Source organism: Psittacula echo, assembly GCF_963264785.1.
Source record: "Psittacula echo genome assembly, chromosome: 33".
In the NCBI taxonomy this organism is placed as follows: Eukaryota; Metazoa; Chordata; class Aves; order Psittaciformes; family Psittacidae; genus Psittacula; species Psittacula echo.
This window is the reverse complement of record NC_137768.1, coordinates 205,559-229,085: the sequence shown is the minus strand read 5'-3', so window position 1 is coordinate 229,085 and position 23,527 is coordinate 205,559. Positions and strand designations below refer to the sequence as shown.

General features: G+C 62.1%; 3 protein-coding genes across 3 annotated transcripts; all 3 read right to left on the bottom strand.

Annotated features, from left to right (window-relative positions):
* Nucleotides 1–355: 355 nt before the first annotated feature.
* TOMM40 (translocase of outer mitochondrial membrane 40) lies at nucleotides 356–12,668 on the bottom strand. Its single transcript, XM_080636463.1, has 9 exons — nucleotides 12,420–12,668; nucleotides 10,726–10,793; nucleotides 9,513–9,605; nucleotides 7,853–7,954; nucleotides 4,970–5,075; nucleotides 4,034–4,156; nucleotides 3,214–3,290; nucleotides 2,294–2,396; nucleotides 356–606 (listed from the first exon to the last, which is right to left on the bottom strand). Exons 1-9 carry the CDS (start codon nucleotides 12,610–12,612, stop codon nucleotides 467–469), a joined length of 1,005 nt encoding a protein of 334 aa, XP_080492589.1. The 5' UTR covers nucleotides 12,613–12,668; the 3' UTR covers nucleotides 356–466.
* A 1,034-nt stretch (nucleotides 12,669–13,702) lies between these two features.
* On the bottom strand, nucleotides 13,703–18,439 carry LOC308231251 (urokinase plasminogen activator surface receptor-like; the record flags this gene model as incomplete). Its single annotated transcript, XM_080636434.1, has 7 exons — nucleotides 13,703–13,940; nucleotides 14,554–14,679; nucleotides 15,749–15,871; nucleotides 16,058–16,171; nucleotides 16,968–17,111; nucleotides 17,194–17,304; nucleotides 18,322–18,439. 7 exons carry the CDS (start codon nucleotides 18,437–18,439, stop codon nucleotides 13,720–13,722), a joined length of 957 nt encoding a protein of 318 aa, XP_080492560.1. The 3' UTR covers nucleotides 13,703–13,719.
* Nucleotides 18,440–19,208: 769 nt separating this feature from the next.
* On the bottom strand, nucleotides 19,209–22,757 carry BCL3 (BCL3 transcription coactivator). Its single transcript, XM_080636456.1, has 6 exons — nucleotides 22,448–22,757; nucleotides 22,106–22,194; nucleotides 21,673–21,750; nucleotides 20,918–21,085; nucleotides 19,503–19,566; nucleotides 19,209–19,404 (listed from the first exon to the last, which is right to left on the bottom strand). Exons 1-6 carry the CDS (start codon nucleotides 22,563–22,565, stop codon nucleotides 19,247–19,249), a joined length of 675 nt encoding a protein of 224 aa, XP_080492582.1. The 5' UTR covers nucleotides 22,566–22,757; the 3' UTR covers nucleotides 19,209–19,246.
* Between the last annotated feature and the right edge of the window lie 770 nt (nucleotides 22,758–23,527).

The window sequence follows — 23,527 nt, the reverse complement described above, 5'->3', positions numbered from 1 at the left end:
AATGGCAGGTCAATGGTGGTCAATGGCAGGTCAATGGGGGTCAATGGGAGGTCCATGGCGGTCAATGGGAGGTCCATGGCGGTCAATGGGAGGTCCATGGCGGTCAATGGGAGGTCCATGGGAGGTCCATGGCGGTCAATGGGAGGTCCATGGCGGTCAATGGCAGGTCAATGGGGGTCAATGGGAGGTCCATGGCGGTCAATGGCAGGTCCATGGCGGTCAATGGGAGGTCAATGGTGGTCAATGGGAGGTCCATGGGGGTCAATGGGAGGTCCATGGGGGTCAATGGGAGGTCCATGGGGGTCAATGGCAGGTCAATGGGGGTCAATGGGAGGTCCATGGCGGTCAATGGGAGGTCAATGGCGGTCAATGGGAGGTCCATGGGGGTCAATGGGAGGTCCATGGGGGTCAATGGGAGGTCCATGGGGGTCAATGGGAGGTCCATGGGGTCGGTGGGGCCGGGCCCTCAGCCGATGGTGAGCCCGAAGCCGCAGTGGAATTTGTTCTTGCGGTGGTTGAGGACGGCGCCGAGCGCCAGCGTCAGCGGCAGCGGGGGCAGCTTCTTCTCCAGCACGGCCGCCACCACCCAGCTGCTGTCCAGGGAGCCTGCGGGGCCACAGCCACCCATAGGGACCATAGGGACCCATAGGGACCCCATAGAGAATCCATAGGGACCCATAGGGACCCCATAGAGACCCATAGAGACCCCATAGAGACCCATAGAGACCCCATAGAGACCCCATAGAGACCCCATAGAGACCCATAGAGACCCATAGGGACCCCATAGAGACCCATAGAGACCCCATAGAGACCCATAGAGACCCCATAGGGACCCCATAGAGAATCCATAGGGACCCATAGGGACCCATAGGGACCCATAGGGACCCACAGGGACCATAGGGACCCCATAGAGAATCCATAGGGACCCCATAGAGACCCATAGAGACCCCATAGAGACCCCATAGAGACCCATAGAGACCCCATAGAGACCCATAGAGACCCCATAGAGAATCCACAGAGACCTCATAGAGACCCCATAGAGACCCATAGAGAATCCATAGAGACCTCATAGAGACCCGTAGAGACCCCATAGAGAATCCACAGAGACCCCATAGAGACCCCATAGAGACCCCATAGAGACCCCATAGAGACCCCATAGAGACCCCACAGAGACCCCATAGAGACCCCATAGAGACCTCATAGAGACCTCATAGAGACCTCATAGAGCCCCCATAGAGACCATAGAGACCTCATAGAGACCCGTAGAGACCCCATAGAGAATCCACAGAGACCCCATACAGACCCCATAGAGACCCATAGAGACCTCATAGAGACCCATAGGGACCCATAGAGACCCCATAGAGACCCATAGGGACCCATAGAGACCCATAGAGACCCCATAGGGACCCATAGAGACCCATAGAGACCCATAGAGACCCATAGAGACCCATAGGGACCCATAGAGACCCATAGGGACACATAGAGACCCATAGAGACCCATAGAGACCCCATAGAGACCCCATAGAGACCCATAGAGACCTCATAGAGACCCATAGGGACCCATAGGGACCCCATAGAGAATCCATAGAGATCTCATAGAGAATCCATAGACACCCAATAGAGACGCCATAGAGACCCCATAGAGACCCCATAGAGACCCCATAGGGACCCCATAGGGACCCCATAGGGACCCCATAGAGACCCCATAGAGACCCCATAGGGACCCCATAGAGACCCCATAGGGACCCCATAGAGACCCCATAGGGACCCCATAGAGAATCCATAGAGACCCCATAGGGAATCCATAGGGACCCATAGAGACCCATAGAGACCCCATAGAGACCCATAGAGACCCCATAGAGACCCCATAGAGACCCAGAGAGACCCCATAGAGACCCCATAGGGACCCCATAGAGACCCCATAGAGACCCCATAGAGACCCCATAGGGACCCATAGAGACCCCATAGGGACCCCATAGAGACCCCATAGAGACCCCATAGAGACCCCATAGAGACCCCATAGAGACCCATAGGGACCCCATAGAGACCCCATAGGGACCCCATAGAGACCCCAAAGAGACCCATAGAGCCCCATAGAGACCCCATAGAGACCCATAGAGACCCCATAGAGAGACCAGAAACAGACCATGAGGCCACCATAGGTGACCCCATAACACCCCATAGGGCCGCATAGCCCTCCATAGCACCCCATAGGGACCCCATAGCACCCCATAGGGACCCCATAGCACCCCATAGGAGCCCACAGCACCCCATAGGAGCCCACGGCACCCACCTTTGAAGACCAGGTTGCCCTTGGGCAGCTCGAGCTGGTAGCCGAAGGCCACGGAGCTGTCCTGGAGCCGGGTGCTGGCCTCAAACTCCACCCCCACCTGCAGCTGTGGGGCAGAGGCAGGGGTCAGCCCCACATGGGGGGGGCATTGACACCCATTGGGCCCCATTGACACCCATTGGGCCCCATTGACATCCATTGGGCCCCATTGACACCCATTGACACCCATTGGCACCCACTGATACCCACTGACTCCCATTGATACCCATTGATACCCATTGGCAATCATTGATACCCATTGGCAATCGATACCCATTGATACCCATTGACACCCACTGACACCCACTGACACCCATTGATACCCATTGATACCCATTGACACCCATTGATACCCATTGACACCCATTGATACCCATTGATACCCACTGACACCCATTGACACCCATTGATACCCATTGACACCCATTGATTCCCATTGACGCCCATTGACACCCACTGATACCCATTGATACCCATTGACCCCCATTGACAGCCATTGATACCCATTGACACCCATTGATACCCATTGACCCCCATTGATACCCAGTGACAGACACCCATTGCCACCCACTGATACCCATTGACACCCAGTGACAGACACCCATTGACACCCATTGACACCCATTGACACCCACTGACACCCACTGATACCCATTGACACCCAGTGACAGACACCCATTGACACCCATTGACACCCATTGACACCCATTGATACCCATTGACACCCATTGACACCCATTGACACCCATTGACACCCATTGACACCCATTGACACCCATTGACACCCATTGACACCCACTGACACCCATTGACACCCATTGACACCCATTGACACCCATTGACAGACACCCATCGGCACCCGTTGCCCCCCATTCCCCCCTCACCTGCTCATTGGCTCTATGGTAATAGGTCGCGTGAGCACCCGCTTGGCCCAGGGTCAAGGTCCCGATCCAGTTGGGTGCTGCCATCACCATAAGGGGGGGTTATGGGGGTCCCCACTGGGTGATGGGGGGGCCCCCCCATAATGGGGTAATGGGGGGGCAATGGGGGGTGATGGGGATGAATAGGGGTCAATGGGGGTGAAATGAGGGCTCCATTGGGGGGGTCCATGGAGGAATCAATGGGGGGGTCAATGGAGATCAAAGGGGATCAATGGGGGGGTCCATGGAGATCAATGGGGGTCAATGGGGGGGTCCATGGGGGTCAATGGGGGGGTCCATGGGGGTCAATGGGGGTCAATGGGGGTGTCCATGGGGATCAATGGGGGTCCATGGGGGGGGTCAATGGGGATCAATGGGGGTCAATGGGGGGGTCCATGGGGATCAATGGGGGGGTCCATGGGGATCAAAGGGGGTCAATGGGGGGGTCCATGGGGGTCAATGGGGGTCCATGGGGATCAATGGGGGTCAATGGGGGGGTCCATGGGGATCAAAGGGGGTCCATGGGGGGATCAATGGGGGGGTCCATGGGGGGTCCATTGGGATCAATGGGGGGGTCCATGGGGGTCAATGGGGGGGTCCATGGGGGGGTCCATTGGGATCAATGGGGGGGTCCAAGGGGGTCAATGGGGGGGTCCATTGGGATCAATGGGGGGGTCCATTGGGATCAATGGGGGGGTCCATGGGGATCAAAGGGGGTCCATGGGGGGGTCCATTGGGATCAATGGGGGGGTCCATGGGGGTCAATGGGGGTCCAGGGGGGTACCTGTGTAGCGGGCGGCCATGGCCACCACGGTGCCCTCCTCGCCGGGCCGGCGGTGGTAAACGAGCTCCCCCCCCAGGGCCAGGCTGGAGGTGATGCTCTGCAGGTAATGGGCAACCAGGATCCCTGTGGGGCCATGGGGGTCAGAGGGGGCCATGGGGGCAATGGGGGCAATGGGGGGGAATGGGGGACAATGGGGGGAATGGGGGCAATGGGGGCAATGGGGGGAATGGGGGCAATGGGGACAATGGGGACAATGGGGACAATGGGGGGAATGGGGGCAATGGGGGGAATGGGGGGAATGGGGGGAATGGGGGGAATGGGGGGAATGGGGGCAATGGGGGCAATGGGGGCAATGGGGGCAATGGGGGGCAATGGGGGTCATGGGGGCAATGGGCATCAGTGGCGGTCCATGGGGATTGATTGGGTCAACTGGGTTCAACGGGGTTCAATGGGGCTCAATGGGCTCAATGGGGCTCAATGGGGTCAATGGGGCTCAATGGGATCAATGCACTCAATGGGCTCAATGGGCTTAATGGGGTCAATGGAGCTCAATGGGCTCAATGGGGCTCAATGGGGCTCAATAGGGTCAATGGGGCTCAATGGGGCCAACGGGGCTCAATAGGGCTCAATGGGGCTCAATGGGCTTAATGGGCTCAATGGGGCTGAATGGGATCAATGGGATTAATGAGGCTCTATGGGATCAATAAGGATCAATGGGGCTCAATGGGGCTCAGTGGCCTCAATGGGGCTCAATGGGGCTCAATGGGCTTAATGGGCTCAATGGGGCTGAATGGGATCAATGGGATTAATGAGGCTCTATGGGATCAATAAGGATCAATGGGGCTCAATGGGGCTCAATAGGGTCAATGGGGCTCAATGGGGTCAATGGGGCTCAATGGGGCTCAATGGGGCGGGGGCCCTGCCCCCCGGCCTCACCGGAGCCCACCAGGATGTCGGGGTTGCCCAGGGTGAGGGCGGCCGTGAAGTCGCTGCCCCGGTACTCGCCGTCCACCTGCCAGTTGATGAACTTGGCCTGCTGGGTCTGAGCGCGGCGTCAGGGGGGCGCCCCACAGCTGCTATGGGGAGCCCCATGTATCCTAGGGGTGCCCCACAGCTGCTATGGGGAGCCCCATGTATCCTAGGGGTGCCCCACAGCTGCTATGGGGAGCCCCATGTATCCTAGGGGGTGCCCCACAGCTGCTATAGGGAGCCCCGTGTATCCTAGGGGTGCCTCACAGCTGCTATAGGGAGCCCCGTGTATCCTAGGGGGTGCCCCACAGCTGCTATAGGGAGCCCCGTGTATCCTAGGGGTGCCTCACAGCTGCTATAGGGAGCCCCATGTATCCTAGGGGGTGCCCCACAGCTGCTATAGGGAGCCCCGTGTATCCTAGGGGGTGCCCCACAGCTGCTATAGGGAGCCCCATGTATCCTAGGGGTGCCCCATAGCTGCTATAGGGAGCCCCGTGTATCCTAGGGGGTGCCCCACAGCTGCTATAGGGAGCCCCGTGTATCCTAGGGGGTGCCCCACAGCTGCTATAGGGAGCCCCATGTATCCTAGGGGTGCCCACAGCTGCTATAGGGAGCCCCATGTATCCTAGGGGCGCCCCACAGCTGCTATGGGGAGCCCCATGTATCCTAGGGGCGCCCCACAGCTGCTATAGGGAGCCCCATGTATCCTAGGGGTGCCCCACAGCTGCTATGGGGAGCCCCATGTATCCTAGGGGTGCCCCACAGCTGCTATGGGGAGCCCCATGTATCCTAGGGGTGCCCCACAGCTGCTATAGGGAGCCCCGTGTATCCTAGGGGTGCCCCACAGCTGCTATAGGGAGCCCCATGTATCCTAGGGGTGCCCCACAGCTGCTATAGGGAGCCCCGTGTATCCTAGGGGTGCCCCACAGCTGCTATAGGGAGCCCCATGTATCCTAGGGGGTGCCCACAGCTGCTATAGGGAGCCCCATGTATCCTAGGGGTGCCCCACAGCTGCTATAGGGAGCCCCATGTATCCTAGGGGGTGCCCCACAGCTGCTATAGGGAGCCCCATGTATCCTAGGGGTGCCCCATAGCTGCTATAGGGAGCCCCATGTATCCTAGGGGTGCCCCATAGCTGCTATAGGGAGCCCCATGTATCCTAGGGGTGCCCCATAGCTGCTATAGGGAGCCCCGTGTATCCTAGGGGTGCCCCACAGCTGCTATAGGGAGCCCCATGTATCCTAGGGGTGCCCCATAGCTGCTATAGGGAGCCCCGTGTATCCTAGGGGTGCCCCACAGCTGCTATAGGGAGCCCCGTGTATCCTAGGGGTGCCCCACAGCTGCTATAGGGAGCCCCATGTATCCTAGGGGGTGCCCCACAGCTGCTATGGGGAGCCCCGTGTATCCTAGGGGTGCCCCACAGCTGCTATAGGGAGCCCCATGTATCCTAGGGGTGCCCCACAGCTGCTATAGGGAGCCCCGTGTATCCTAGGGGGTGCCCCACAGCTGCTATAGGAGCCCCATGTATTCTAGGGGTGCCCCACAGCTGCTATAGGGAGCCCCGTGTATCCTAGGGGTGCCCCACAGCTGCTATAGGGAGCCCCATGTATCCTAGGGGTGCCCCATAGTTGCTATAGGGAGCCCCATGTATCCTAGGGGTGCCCCACAGCTGCTATAGGGAGCCCCGTGTATCCTAGGGGCGCCCCACAGCTGCTATAGGGAGCCCCGTGTATCCTAGGGGTGCCCACAGCTGCTATGGGGAGCCCCATGTATCCTAGGGGGTGCCCCACAGCTGCTATAGGGAGCCCCGTGTATCCTAGGGGTGCCCCACAGCTGCTATAGGGAGCCCCGTGTATCCTAGGGGTGCCCCAGAGCTGCTATAGGGAGCCCCATGTATCCTAGGGGCGCCCCATAGCTGCTATAGGGAGCCCCATGTATCCTAGGGGTGCCCCTATACTCCATGGGGTGCCCCGCAGGGGTCCCTGTATCCCGGTGTTCCCCATCCCCCTTCCCTGTCTCCCATTATCCCAGCGTTCCCCCATTGCTCCTATGGCCCATGCCCATTATCCCAACGGTATCCCCTGATCCCCGCTCTCCCCCCATCCCCGCTCTCCCCCGATCCCCGCTCTCCCCTGATCCCCGCTCTCCCCCCATCCCCGCTCTCCCCTCATCCCCGCTCTCCCCTCATCCCCGCTCTCCCCCCATCCCCGCTCTCCCCTCATCCCCGCTCTCCCCTCATCCCGCTCTCCCCTCATCCCCGCTCTCCCCTCATCCCCGCTCTCCCCTCATCCCCGCTCTCCCTCATCCCCGCTCTCCCCCCATCCCCGCTCTCCCCTCATCCCCGCTCTCCCTCATCCCCGCTCTCCCCTCATCCCCGCTCTCCCCTCATCCCCGCTCTCCCCTCATCCCCGCTCTCCCCTCATCCCCGCTCTCCCCTCATCCCCGCTCTCCCCTCATCCCCGCTCTCCCCCCATCCCCGCTCTCCCCCATCCCCGCTCTCCCCTCATCCCCGCTCTCCCCTCATCCCCGCTCTCCCCTCATCCCCGCTCTCCCCTCATCCCCGCTCTCCCTCATCCCCGCTCTCCCCTCATCCCCGCTCTCCCCCCATCCCCGCTCTCCCCTCATCCCCGCTCTCCCCTCATCCCCGCTCTCCCCTCATCCCCGCTCTCCCCTCATCCCCGCTCTCCCCTCATCCCCGCTCTCCCCCCATCCCCCGCTCTCCCCTCATCCCCCGCTCTCCCCTCATCCCCGCTCTCCCCTCATCCCCGCTCTCCCCTCATCCCCGCTCTCCCCTCATCCCCCGCTCTCCCCTCATCCCCGCTCTCCCCTCATCCCCCAGGATCCCGGTACCTGCAGGGCCACCTTGGAGCGCAGGCGCTGCGAGAGCTGGTGAACGACCTGGGCACTGAGGCTGCCGCTGTTGTCCATGGCCCCCACCAGCACCGGGAACGCCTGCGAGCAGGGACCCATAGGGAGAGCCCCATGGAGAGAGCCCCATGGAGAGAGCCCCATGGAGAGAGCCCCATAGGGAGGGACCCATAGAGAGAGCCCCATAGGGAGAGCCCCATAGAGAGAGCCCCATAGGGAGAGCCCCATAGTGAGAGCCCCATGGAGAGAGCCCCATGGAGAGAGCCCCATAGGGAGGGACCCATAGAGAGAGCCCCATAGGGAGGGACCCATAGAGAGAGCCCCATAGGGAGAGCCCCATGGAGAGAGCCCCATAGGGAGAGCCCCATAGGGAGAGCCCCATAGGGAGGGACCCATAGAGAGAGCCCCATAGGGAGAGCCCCATGGAGAGAGCCCCATGGAGAGAGCCCCATAGGGAGGGACCCATAGGGAGAGCCCCATAGGGAGGGACCCATAGAGAGAGCCCCATAGGGAGAGCCCCATAGGGAGAGCCCCATAGGGAGAGCCCCATAGGGAGAGCCCCATAGGGAGAGCCCCATAGGGAGAGCCCCATGGAGAGAGCCCCATGGAGAGAGCCCCATAGGGAGAGCCCCATAGGGAGAGCCCCATAGGGAGAGCCCCATGGAGAGAGCCCCATGGAGAGAGCCCCATAGAGAGAGCCCCATAGGGAGAGCCCCATGGAGAGAGCCCCATGGAGAGAGCCCCATAGGGAGAGCCCCATAGGGAGAGCCCCATAGGGAGAGCCCCATAGGGAGAGCCCCATGGGGAGAGCCCCATGGAGAGAGCCCCATAGGGAGAGCCCCATAGGGAGAGCCCCATGGAGAGAGCCCCATAGAGAGAGCCCCATGGAGAGAGCCCCATAGAGAGAGCCCCATAGAGAGAGCCCCATGGAGAGAGCCCCATAGAGAGAGCCCCATGGAGAGAGCCCCATAGAGAGAGCCCCATGGAGAGAGCCCCATGGAGAGAGCCCCATGGAGAGAGCCCCATAGGGAGGGACCCATAGGGAGGGACCCATAGAGAGAGCCCCATAGGGAGGGCCCCATAGGGAGAGCCCCATAGAGAGAGCCCCATAGGGAGAGCCCCATAGGGAGAGCCCCATAGGGAGAGCCCCATAGGGAGGGACCCATAGAGAGAGCCCCATGGAGAGAGCCCCATAGAGAGAGCCCCATAGAGAGAGCCCCATAGGGAGGGACCCATAGAGAGAGCCCCATAGGGAGGGACCCATAGGGAGCCATAGAGAGAGCCCCATAGAGACCCATAGAGACCCCATAGAGACCCATAGAGACCCCATAGAGACCCATAGAGACCCATAGAGACCCCATAGAGAGAGCCCCATAGAGAGAGCCCCATAGAGAGAGCCCCATAGAGACCCCACAGAGACCCCACAGAGACCCCATAGGGACCTATAGAGACCCCATAGAGACCCATAGAGACCCAATAGAGACCCCATAGGGACCCATAGAGACCCAATAGAGACCCCATAGAGACCCATAGCGACCCCATAGAGACCCATAGGGACCCATAGAGACCCCATAGAGACCCCATAGAGACCCCATAGAGACCCATGGTGGAGCTCTATAGGGCAGCCCCATAGCGGCCTCACCTCAGTGGGGCTCAGCTGCTTGGTGCCCACGTAGGTGGCACCGAAGTGGTAACTGGAGTCCCCCAGGGTGCTCAGCGCCACCGTGTGGTTCACCTGGGGACAGCGGGGGTCACTTGGGGGGCAGCCCCATAGAGACCCATAGAGACCCATAGGGACCCATAGGGACCCCATAGAGACCCATAGAGACCCATAGGGACCCATAGAGACCCCATAGAGACCCCAGCCCCATAGAACCCCCCCTGCCCCATACATCCTATAAAGCCCCATAGACACCCCCAGTCTCATAGACCCCTCAGATTCTATAGAGCCCCATAGACCCCCCAGCCCCATAGATCCCATAGAGCCCCATAGATCCACCCCCACCCCACAGAGCCCCTTAGACCCCCTAGCCCCATAGACCCCCATAGACCCCCTAGCCCCATAGACCCCCATAGACCCCCTAGCCCCATAGACCCCCATAGACCCCCTAGCCCCATAGACCCCCATAGACCCCCTAGCCTCATAGACCCCCATAGACCCCCTAGCCCCATAGACCCCCATAGACCCCCTAGCCCCATAGACCCCCATAGACCCCCTGCCCCATAGACCCCCATAGACCCCCTAGCCCCATAGACCCCCATAGACCCCCTAGCCCCATAGACCCCCATAGACCCCCTGCCCCATAGACCCCCATAGACCCCCTAGCCCCATAGACCCCCTAGCCCCATAGACCCCCATAGACCCCCTAGCCCCATAGACCCCCATAGACCCCCTAGCCCCATAGACCCCCATAGACCCCCTGCCCCATAGACCCCCATAGACCCCCTAGCCCCATAGACCCCCATAGACCCCCTAGCCCCATAGACCCCCATAGACCCCCTGCCCCATAGACCCCCATAGACCCCCTAGCCCCATAGACCCCCTAGCCCCATAGACCCCCATAGACCCCCTAGCCCCACAGACCCCCATAGACCCCCTAGCCCCATAGACCCCCATAGACCCCCTAGCCCCACAGACCCCCATAGACCCCCTAGCCCCATAGACCCCCTAGCCCCATAGACCCCCATAGACCCCCTAGCCCCACAGACCCCCATAGACCCCCTAGCCCCATAGACCCCCATAGACCCCCTAGCCCCACAGACCCCCATAGACCCCCTAGCCCCATAGACCCCCTAGCCCCATAGACCCCCATAGACCCCCTGCCCCATAGCTCCCCCCCTGCCCCCCAAGTGACCTGGAAGTGGTTGCTCAGCCCCTTGTTCACGGTCAGTTTGACGCCCTCCATCTGCACCGGGAACAGATCTATGGGGCAGAGAGAGACAAGGGGGATCTGTGGGGCTGCCCCATAGCGATGCCTGGGGGGCAATGGGGATCTATGGGGCAGAGAGAGACAAGGGGGATCTGTGGGGCTGCCCCACAGCGACACAAAGGGGTTCTATGGGGCTCTATGGGGCAATGGGGACCCCAATGGCGCTCTATGGGGCAGGAAGCAGCAATGGGGCTCTATGGGGCTGCCCCATAGTGACACAAAGGGGTTCTATGGGGCTCTATGGGGCAATGGGGAACCCAATGGCGCTCTATGGGGCAGGAAGCAGCAATGGGGCTCTATGGGGCTGCCCCATAGCGACACAAAGGGGTTCTATGGGGCTCTATGGGGCAATGGGGACCCCAATGGCGCTCTATGGGGCAGGAAGCGGCAATGGGGCTCTATGGGGCTGCCCCATAGCGACACAAAGGGGTTCTATGGGGCTCTATGGGGCAATGGGGACCCCAATGGCGCTCTATGGGGCAGGAAGCGGCAATGGGGCTCTATGGGGCTGCCCCATAGCGACACAAAGGGGTTCTATGGGGCAATGGGGACCCCAATGGCGCTCTATGGGGCAGGAAGCAGCAATGGGGCTCTATGGGGCTGCCCCATAGCGACACAAAGGGGTTCTATGGGGCTCTATGGGGCAATGGGGACCCCAATGGCGCTCTATGGGGCAGGAAGCGGCAATGGGGCTCTATGGGGCTGCCCCATAGCGACACAAAGGGGTTCTATGGGGCAATGGGGACCCCAATGGCGCTCTATGGGGCAGGAAGCAGCAATGGGGCTCTATGGGGCTGCCCCATAGTGACACAAAGGGGTTCTATGGGGCTCTATGGGGCAATGGGGACCCCAATGGCGCTCTATGGGGCAGGAAGCGGCAATGGGGCTCTATGGGGCTGCCCCATAGCGACACAAAGGGGTTCTATGGGGCAATGGGGACCCCAATGGCGCTCTATGGGGCAGGAAGCAGCAATGGGGCTCTATGGGGCTGCCCCATAGCGACACAAAGGGGTTCTATGGGGCTCTATGGGGCAATGGGGACCCCAATGGCGCTCTATGGGGCAGGAAGCGGCAATGGGGCTCTATGGGGCTGCCCCATAGCGACACAAAGGGGTTCTATGGGGCAATGGGGACCCCAATGGCGCTCTATGGGGCAGGAAGCAGCAATGGGGCTCTATGGGGCTGCCCCATAGCGACACAAAGGGGTTCTATGGGGCTCTATGGGGCAATGGGGACCCCAATGGCGCTCTATGGGGCAGGAAGCAGCAATGGGGCTCTATGGGGCTGCCCCATAGCGACACAAAGGGGTTCTATGGGGCTCTATGGGGCAATGGGGACCCCAATGGCGCTCTATGGGGCAGGAAGCGGCAATGGGGCTCTATGGGGCTGCCCCATAGCGACACAAAGGGGTTCTATGGGGCTCTATGGGGCAATGGGGACCCCAATGGCGCTCTATGGGGCAGGAAGCGGCAATGGGGCTCTATGGGGCTGCCCCATAGCGACACAAAGGGGTTCTATGGGGCTCTATGGGGCAATGGGGACCCCAATGGCGCTCTATGGGGCAGGAAGCGGCAATGGGGCTCTATGGGGCTCTCTGGGGCCCCCCGGGCCCCGCTCACCCTTGCAGCGCCGGTGGCACTCCTCGAAGGCCCCGGGGTTGGGCAGCGGCTCCGGGGCGGGCTCCGTGGGGCTCCGTGGGGCAGCGCCATGGGGCAGGGCCCCGCTCACGGCCCCGCCATAGCCCGGCGGCGGCCCCGGTGCTACCGGTAACAGCGGCGGCGGGGGGGAGCCGGCGGCTAAAACGGAGCCCATGGGGCGGGATCTATGGGGCAGCCCCACACTTATGGGGCGCGAAGGGAGCCCGCAGGGCGCTGCTGCCGTCCTCCGGCCCCTGGCTCACGCCGCTGAGGTAAAGCCCCGCCCCTCGCGCCTATTGGCTGCCTCGTTCCGGAGGCGCGCTCCCATTGGTTCCTCCTCCCGCCTTTCCGGCGCGCAGCGGAAGGCCCGCCCCGCTGCCGCCGAGCCGCGCTCTGATTGGCTGGACGCAAGCGGAGCCCCGCCTCTCGTCGCTTCTCATTGGCGGACGGCGCTGCCATGGAGGCGGCCAAGGGCGAGCGGGACGGAGCGGGCGAGGTGGGCGCCGCCATTTTGTGGCGGGGGAAAGGGGGGGGGGCGTTGCCATGGAAATGGGGACAAAATGGCGGACGGAGGGGGCTCCATAGGGATCTATAGGGAGCCATAGAGACCCATAGGGAGTCGCCCCCCAAGTGACGTCACTGCCCCATAGCGCAATGGGAAAAGGCCTTTATTGGGTCATGCATGGGGGGGGGATTCCAGCCCCATAGCCCAGCCCCATAGCCCAGACCTACAGCCCTGCCCCATAGCCCTGCCGCATAACCCTGCCCCATAGCCCAGCCCCATAGCCCAGCCCCATAGCCCAGCCCTACAGCCCTGCCCCATAGCCCTGCCCCATAACCCTGCCCCATAGCCCAGCCCCATAACCCAGCCCCATAACCCAGCCCCATAGCTCTGCCCCATAGCCCTGCCCCATAACCCAGCCCCATAGCCCTGCCCCATAACCCTGCCCCATAGCCCTGCCCCATAGCCCTGCCCCATAACCCAGCCCCATAGCTCTGCCCCATAGCCCTGCCCCATAACCCAGCCCCATAGCCCTGCCCCATAGCCCTGCCCCATAACCCTGCCCCATAACCCAGCCCCATAACCCAGCCCCATAACCCTGCCCCATAGCTCTGCCCCATAGCCCTGCCCCATAACCCAGCCCCATAACCCAGCCCCATAGCTCTGCCCCATAGCCCTGCCCCATAACCCAGCCCCATAGCCCTGCCCCATAGCCCAGCCCCATAACCCAGCCCCATAACCCTGCCCCATAACCCAGCCCCATAGCCCAGCCCCATAGAGTCACAGATGTGGGGCCAGGAGCAGCAGCCCCACAACGAGGCCGCTGTGGGGCAGGAGGGGGGGGGCGGAGGAAGGCGGGGGCCGCCAGGGGGCGCTGTTGCAAAGGGGCCGCCCGCAGCACTGGGGCAGGGCCCCCCCCCGCAGCCCCCCAAGGCCCAGGGGGCGCCGGCACCAGGAGGGGCTCGCGCAGCCCAGGACCAACCACGGCTCCCCCGAGGGGCCTGGAGGACCCAGGAGACCCCATAGGGACCCATAGGGACCCATAGGGACCCATAGGGACCCATAGAGACCCATAGGGACCCATAGAGACCCCATAGAGAGAGACCCATAGAGACCCCATAGAGACCCATAGAGCCCCATGGAGACCCCATAGAGACCCATAGAGACCCCATAGAGATCCATAGAGGCCCATAGAGACCCATAGGGACCCATAGAGACCCCATAGGGACCCATAGAGACCCATAGAGACCCATAGAGACCTCATAGAGAGAGACCCATAGAGACGCCATAGAGACCCATAGAGACCCATAGAGACCCATAGAGACCCCATAGAGAGAGACCCATAGAGACCCCATAGAGACCCATAGAGACCCCATAGAGAGAGACCCATAGAGACCCATAGAGACCCCATAGAGAGAGACCCCCATAGAGACCCCATAGAGCCCCATAAAGACCCCATAGAGCCCCATAGAGACCCCATAGAGCCCCATAGAGACCCCATAGAGACCCCATAGAGCCCCCATAGAGACCTCATAGAGCCCCATAGGGACCCATAGAGCCCCATAGAGACCCCATAGAGACCTCATAGAGCCCCATAGGGACCCATGCACCCACCATAGGTCCAGGCCGTGGCGCACTGGGTCCGGCCCCCCCCACACGTCAGCACTTGGGGGTCGCAGCCGTGGGGCTCGGGGCCATCGCAGCCCCAACAGCGCAGCCCCGATGGGGGCGGGTCCGGCTCTGAACCAGGAGAGACCGGATTGGACCCACAGGGACCCCATAGGGACCCACAGAGACCCCATAGAGACCCCATAGAGACCCCATAGAGACCCATAGAGACCCCATAGAGCCCCCATAGAGCCCCCATAGAGCCCCCATAGAGACCCCATAGAGACCCATAGAGACCCCATAGAGACCCCATAGAGACCCCATAGAGCCCCCATAGAGCCCCCATAGAGCCCCCATAGAGCCCATAGAGACCCCATAGAGACCCCATAGAGACCCCATAGAGACCCCATAGAGCCCCCATAGAGCCCCCATAGAGACCCCATAGAGACCCCATAGAGACCCATAGAGACCCCATAGAGACCCATAGAGCCCAATAGAGACCCCATAGAGACCCATAGAGCCCCCATAGAGCCCCCATAGAGCCCCCATAGAGACCCCATAGAGACCCCATAGAGACCCATAGAGACCCCATAGAGCCCCATAGAGACCCCATAGAGACCCCATAGAGACCCCATAGAGACCCCATAGAGCCCCATAGAGACCCCATAGAGCCCCATAGAGCCCCATAGAGACCCCATAGAGCCCCATAGAGACCCCATAGAGACCCCATAGAGACCCCATAGAGACCCCATAGAGCCCCATAGAGACCCATAGAGACCCCATAGAGACCCCATAGAGACCCCATAGAGCCCCATAGACCCCATAGAGACCCCATAGAGCCCCCATAGACCCCATAGAGACCCCATAGAGACCCCATAGAGACCCCATAGAGACCCCATAGAGACCCCATAGAGCCCCATAGACCCCATAGAGCCCCATAGAGACCCCATAGAGCCCCATAGACCCCATAGAGACCCCATAGAGCCCCCATAGACCCCATAGAGACCCCATAGAGACCCCATAGAGACCCCATAGAGACCCCATAGAGCCCCATAGACCCCATAGAGCCCCATAGAGACCCCATAGAGCCCCATAGACCCCATAGACCCCATAGAGCCCCATAGAGCCCCATAGAGCCCCATAGACCCCATAGAGCCCCACGGGAACCATGGAGTCTCGCCGAGCGCCCCCCCGCGCCCACCGGGCTCGCAGCCGTCGCTCCCGCAGCACTTTAGCGCCACCTGGCGGCCGCCTCCGGTCTCCAGCGCCAGCGGCTCCCGGCACGCGCCCGCGCCGCCGCACCCGCGGAGCAGCCCCGCCCCCTCTGCGGGTCACGTGGCCGGAAAGGAGAGAGGGGGGGCGGGGGGGGGGGGGGAGGAAAACACGGGGTCACGTGGGGTCACCCCGTCCGTTTAACCCCTCCCCCCCCACCCCCATTGGCTCCGCCCCCTTTAGCCACGCCCCGTTTGGCTCCGCCCCCCTTTTGACCACGCCCCCCCCCCCTGCGCACTGAGCTCGACGCAGGCGTCCCCGGCGCGGGGGCAGCGCAGCGCCAGCAGGGGGCGCTCGCAGGAGCCGTCGGAGGCGTCGCAGGTGGCGCACAGCAGGGGGCGCCCCGGCACCGCTGGAAGGGGAAGGGGGGGGGGGGGGGTTAGGGACGGGCTTTGGGGGGGGGGGGGAACAGAACCGAAAGGGGGCAAAGGGAGCCCGAAAGTGCAGCCCCCCCCATAGGGACCCATAGGGACCCATAGAGACCCCATAGAGACCCCATAGGGACCCATAGGGACCCATAGAGACCCCATAGAGACCCCATAGAGACCCCATAGGGACCCATAGAGACCCCATAGAGACCTCATAGAGACCCCATAGAGACCCATAGGGACCCATAGAGACCCATAGAGACCCCATAGAGACCCATAGGGACCCATAGAGACCCATAGAGACCCATAGAGACCTCATAGAGACCCCATAGAGCCCCATAGAGACCCCATAGAGACCCCATAGAGACCCACAGAGACCCCATAGAGACCCATAGAGACCCCATAGAGAGAGACCCATAGAGACCCCATAGAGACCCATAGAGCCCCATGGAGACCCCATAGAGACCCATAGAGACCCCATAGAGACCCCATAGAGACCCCATAGAGACCCATAGAGACCCCATAGAGCCCCATAGAGACCTCATAGAGACCCAGAGAGACCCATAGAGACCCCATAGAGACCCCATAGGGACCCAGAGAGACCCCATAGAGACCCATAGAGCCCCATAGAGACCCCATAGAGACCCAGAGAGACCCCATAGAGACCCCATAGAGACCCATAGAGCCCCATAGAGACCCCATAGAGACCCAGAGAGACCCCATAGAGACCCCATAGAGACCCCATAGAGACCCCATAGAGACCCGTCCCCCCCCACTCACGTGACCCCGGCGTTGGGGCGGGGGGGGCGGGGCGCCGCTCCTCGCGCAGGGTCACGACCTCGCCGTGGGAGCGGAAGGTGATGACGACATCGGGGGGGCCGCTGACGTCACAGCCCCCCTCCTCCCGCCGCAGCTCGCGCCCGCCTGGCCCCGCCCCCCGAGAACACGTGTCACCGTGACGTCACCGAAGCGGAGCCACCCCCCCCCCGTGACGTCACAGACCGACCTCGCCACGTGGTCAGGGTCGTCCGGCGGCAGACGGCGTTGGGGGAGGGGCAGGAAACGTCCCGGCAGCCGCCGGGGTCACAGAGGGGGCAGCGCAGGGAGAGGTGGGGGCCTGGACCCATAGAGACCAATAGGGACCCATAGAGACCAATAGAGACCCATAGAGACCCATAGAGACCCATAGAGACCAATAGAGACCAATAGAGACCCATAGGGACCCATAGAGACCAATAGAGACCCATAGAGACCAATAGGGACCCATAGAGACCAATAGAGACCCATAGAGACCCCATAGAGACCCATAGAGACCCATAGAGACCCATAGAGACCAATAGAGACCAATAGAGACCCATAGAGACCAATAGAGACCAATAGGGACCCATAGAGACCAATAGAGACCCATAGAGACCCATAGAGACCCATAGAGACCCATAGGGACCCATAGAGACCCATAGAGACCAATAGAGACCCATAGAGACCCATAGAGACCCCATAGAGACCCCATAGGGACCCATAGAGACCCCATAGGGACCCATAGAGACCCATAGAGACTCATAGAGCCCCATAGAGACCCCATAGAGCCCCATAGAGACCCCATAGAGACCCCTAGAGACCCCTAGAGACCCCTAGAGACCCATAGAGACCCCATAGAGACCCCATAGGGACCCATAGAGCCTCATAGAGACCCCATAGGGACCCATAGAGACCCATAGAGACCCCATAGAGAGCCATAGGGACCCATAGAGACCCCATAGAGACCCATAGAGACCCCATAGAGCCCCATACACTCAGGCCTCCCTTCCCCCCATCTCCCGCAATGACTCATGGGAAGTCTCTGCCCCCCCCCCCATGATTCACCCCCCACTTCCTGCCTTTCCTCAGCCCCTCCCCCACCCCAGGGGGGACCCAGAACCCCCCCCCCTCCCCCCCAAGGGGACCCAATGGGGGTGGGGGAGGGGGACCACGGAAGTGATGAGAACCCATAGAGACCATGGGGCCTGCCCCATGGACCCCAAACCCCTCCCCCACCCCCCATTCGGTCCCTTTTGGGGGGGGGGGTTCTGGGTCCTCCCTGGGGTGGGGGAGGGGCTGGGGGTGGGGGAGGGGCTGGGGGTGGGGGAGGGGTTACCTGGCGCCAGCAGCAGCAGCCCCAGCAGTGCCCATCCCCCCCCCATGCTCTTCCCTTTGGAGCCGCTCCCGTCGGAATCCGCTTTTATAGCGGGAAAAGGGGGGGGGGGGGGGGGCATCCGGTCAAGCCCCGCCCCCACCGGCCACGATGGGGGGGGGGGGGGGGGAGGGGCAGCTTCTGCTTTTGGGGCAGGAAGTGGTGGAATTGGGCAATGGGGGAGGGGGGGCTCCTTCCATGGGGAAGGGCATTGGGACCATAGAGTTGCAGCAGTGGAGGAGGGAGGGGCGCCCCCGGAGGCCTGGAGGACCTTGAGGCATGGAGCGGGCCCATTGGAGGAGCATTGGGAGCATAGAGTTGAGCGGCTGGAGGAGTGAGGGGCAGCCGTGGCGTCATAGAGGACCCGCGGCCTTAGATTGGGAGCAGTGGAACCATAGAGCTCTACGATTGGAGGACTGAGGGGCGCCTCCAGAGGCCTGGAGGACCATTGGAGCCATAGAGTTGAAGTGCTGGAGGACTGAGGGGCGCTCGTGGGGGCTTGGAGGACCATTAAAACCATAGAGTGGGAACATTGGAGGACTGAGGGGCGCCTCCAATGGCCTGGAGGACCTAAAACCATAGAGCAGGGACCTCTGGAGGACCCACAGACCATAGAGTGTGAGCATTGGAGGACTGAGGGGCGCCTCCAATGGCCTGGAGGACCTAGAACCATAGAGCGGGGACCTCTGGAGGACGCACAGACCATAGAGTGTGAGCATTGGAGGACTGAGGGGCGCCCCCAGCGGCCTGGAGGACCCACAGGCCATAGGGGGCGCCCCCTGGAGGACGGAGGGGCTCTCCCAGGACCCGTTTTGACCCAAAACCACTCGAATTCACCCCAAAAACCCGGTTTAATGCTGGTGGATGGTGGGGGGAGGGGGGGGGGCGGTCACGTGTCTCGCTGGGGCTCGGGGGCGGGGCTTCCCCGTCCCTTTGCCTCCCCCGATTGGTCCGTGCGGGCGCCCCGCACCTCATTGGCCAGCCCGGAGGACGCCGCGCTCTGATTGGCTGCGGGAGGGGGGCGGGCGGGGCTGCGGGAGGAGCGGCCTGGGGGAGTGGAAAGAGGGAGGGGCCATGAAGCCACGCCCCTCACTCCCCCCCCCCCCCGCCCCCGCCGTGACCACGTGACCCCGGCGCTCGCTCACCATTGGCTGCCCGGGCGGGGGGCGGGGCCGGGCGCGAGGATTTCCCACGGAGGATGTCAATGACCTGAGAAGGGGGCGGGGCCTGAGCAGCGGCCCCATCCCCCATAGACCCCCATTACCCCTCATAGCCCCCCATTACCCCCCCATAGACCCCCATTCACCCCCATTACCCCCCCATAGATCCCCATTACCTCCCCATAGATCCCCATTACCCCCCATTACCTCCCATAGATCCCCATTACCCCCCCATAGATCCCCATTACCCCCCATTACCCCTCATAGCCCCCCATTACCCCCCCATAGACCCCCATTACCCCCCATTACCCCCCCATAGATCCCCATTACCCCCCATTACCTCCCATAGACCCCCATTACCCCCCATTACCCCTCATAGCCCCCCATTACCCCCCCATAGACCCCCATTACCCCCCATTACCCCCCCATAGATCCCCATTACCCCCCATTACCTCCCATAGACCCCCATTACCCCCCATTACCCCCCATAGACCCCCATTACCCCCCCATAGACCCCCATTACCCCCCCATAGATCCCCATTCACCCCCATTCCCCATTACCCCCCATAGACCCCCATTACCCCCCCATAGACCCCCATTACCCCCCCATAGATCCCCATTCACCCCCATTCCCCATTACCCCCCATAGACCCCCATTACCCCCCCAAAGACCCCCATTCACCCCCATTCCCCATTACCCCCCATAGACCCCCATTACCCCCCCATAGCCCCCCATAGCCCCCCATTACCCCCCCAAAGACCCGCATTACCCACCCAAAGACCCCCATTACCCCCCCATAGACCCCCATTATCCCCCCATAGACCCCCATTACCCCCCCATAGCCCCCCATTCACGCCCATAGCCCCCCATAGACCCCCATTCACCCCCATTCACCCCCATTACCACCCATTCCCCCCATAGACCCCCATTCACCCCCATTACCCCCCATTCACCCCCATTCCCCCCATTACCACCCATTCACCCCCATTCCCCCCATAGACCCCCATTCACCCCCATTCACCCCCATTACCACCCATTCACCCCCATAGACCCCCATTCACCCCCATTACCCCCCATTCACCCCCCTTCCCCCCATAGACCCCCATTCACCCCCATTCACCCCCATTCCCCCCCATTCCCCCCATAGACCCCCATTCACCCCCATTCACCCCCATTACCCCCCATTCACCCCCATTCCCCCCATAGACCCCCATTCACCCCCATTCACCCCCATTACCACCCATTCACCCCCATAGACCCCCATTCACCCCCATTCACCCCCATTCACCCCCATTCACCCCCATTACCCCCCATAGACCCCCATTCCCCCCATAGACCCCCATTCACCCCCATTACCCCCCATTCACCCCCATTCACCCCCATTGCCCCCCCCCTTCACCTCCCGGTCGCTGGCGACCGCCAGGGGGCGCTCGTTGTGGTGGTTGCGGACGCCGCAGTCGGCGCCGCTGCGCAGGAGGAGCCGCAGCGCCCCCTGGTGGCCGCGCGCCGCCGCCGCGTGCAGCGCCGTGCAGCCCGCGTAGGACTGCGCGTTGACGTCAGCGCCGCGCTGCGGGCACGTGATTGGTTGGGGGGGGGGGGGGAATGGGGGGGAAATGGGGGGGAATGGGGGTGAATGGGGGGGAATGGGGGTGAATGGGGGGGAATGGGGGTGAATGGGGGTGAATGGGGGTCTATGGGGGGAATGGGGGGGAATGGGGGCAATGGGGGTGAATGGGGGTGAATGGGGTTCTATGGGAGTCAATGGGGGGCTATGGGGGGTAATAGTGGAGTAATGGGGGGTAAAGAGGGGTCTATGGGGGGGAATGGGGGTCTATAAAGGGAAATCAGGGTAATAGGAGAGTAATGGGGACCCCAAACGCTCCCATTCCCCCCCCTTGCCTCCATTGCCCCCATTGCCCCCCCATTGCCCCCATTGCTCCCCATTGCCCCCCATTACCCCCATTGCCCCCCATTGCCCCCATTGCCCCCCATTGCCCCCATTCCCCCATTGCCCCCCCATTGCCCCCATTGCTCCCCATTGCCCCCCATTACCCCCATTGCCCCCCATTGCCCCCATTCCCCCCATTGCCCCTCATTCCTCCCATTGCCCCCATTACCCCCATTCCCCCATTGCCCCCCATTGCCCCCCCTTACCCTAATGAGCAGCTCCACCATCTCGAGGCTGTTGCTCTCCACCGCGTGCTGCAGTGGGGAGCGACCACTCTTGATGTCCTGGGGGGGGAGCCGGGGGTCAGGGGACCCCATAGAGCCCCATAGAGACCCCATAGAGACCCATAGAGACCCCACAGAGACCCCATAGAGACCCATAGGGACCCCATAGAGACCCCATAGAGACCCCATAGAGACCCATAGGGACCCCATAGAGACCCCATAGAGACCCCATAGAGACCCCATAGAGACCCCATAGAGCCCCATAGAGACCCCATAGAGACCCATAGGGACCCCATAGAGACCCCATAGAGACCCATAGAGACCCCATAGAGACCCCATAGAGACCCATAGAGACCCCATAGAGACCCATAAAGCCCCATAGAGACCCCATAGAGCCCCATAGACCCCCCCTCACCACTGCGTCCACGTCGGCCCCATGCTCCAGCAGCAGCTCCACGCTCTCCCGGCACCCAGAATGCACAGCGAGGTGCAGGGGGGTGAGACCTGGGGGCAATGGGGGGCAATGGGGGCAATGGGGACAATGGGGGCAATGGGGTAATGGGGGCAATGGGGGCAATGGGGGCAATGGGGACAATGGGGGCAATGGGGTAATGGGGGCAATGGGGGGCAATGGGGGCAATGGGAGGTACCAACATGGGGGTCACAAAGGGGGTGTCACAACAAAGGGGTCTATGGGGGGTCTACATTGTGGGGCTCCCCCCATTGCCCCCCCCCCCCGACCACGTGACCCCCTCACCCTCGTAGTCGGTCACGTGCAGGTCCGGCCCCCCCCGCAGCAGCTCCCGCAGGACCCCGGCGCCGGCTCCCGCGCAGGCCAAGTGCGCCCCCGTGCGGCCGCGCCGGTCCCGCGCCATCGCGCATGCGCCGTGCGCCACCAGCAGGCGCACCAGGGCCGGCTGCGAGGCCAAGATGGCGACGTGCAGGGGGGTCTGCGCCGGAAGGGGGCGGGGTTAGGGCGGGGGAGTATCGCGAGAAGGGGCGGGATTTGAGCCCCCATTGGTGCCCATTGATCCCCAGTGATTCCATTGATCCCCAGTGATTCCATTGATCCCTATTGGATCCATTGATCCCTATTGACTCCATTGATTCCTATTGACTCCATTGATCCCTATTGATTCCATTGATCCCTATTGGCTCCATTGATCCCCATTGATTCCATTGATCCCCATTGATTCCATTGATCCCCATTGGCTCCATTGATCCCCATTGGCTCCATTGATCCCCATTGGTTCCATTGATCCCCATTGATTCCATTGATCCCCATTGACTCCATTGATCCCCATTGATTCCATTGATCCCCATTGACTCCATTGATCCCCATTCATACCCATTGACACCCATTGATCCCCATTGACTCCATTGATTCCCATTGACCCCCATTGATGCCTTTGACCTCATTCCCACATTGCTCCCCATTGCCCCCAATGCCCCCCATTGCCCCCATTCCCCCCATTGCCCCCATTCCCCCCATTGCTCCCCATTGCCCCCAATGCCCCCCATTGCCCCCCCATTGCCCCCATTACCCCCATTGCCCCCCATTGCCCCCATTGCCCCCATTGCCCCCCATTACCCCCCATTGCCCCATTGCCCCCCATTGCCCCCATTGCCCCCCATTGCCCCCCTTGCCCCCATTGCCCCCAATGCCCCCCATTGCCCCATTGCCCCCCATTGCCCCCCATTGCCCCCAATGCCCCCCTTGCCCCCCAATGCCCCCCTTGCCCCCCATTGCCCCCCTTGCCCCCCATTGCCCCCAATGCCCCCCAATGCCCCCCTTGCCCCCCTTGCCCCCATTGCCTCCCTTGCCCCCATTGCCCCC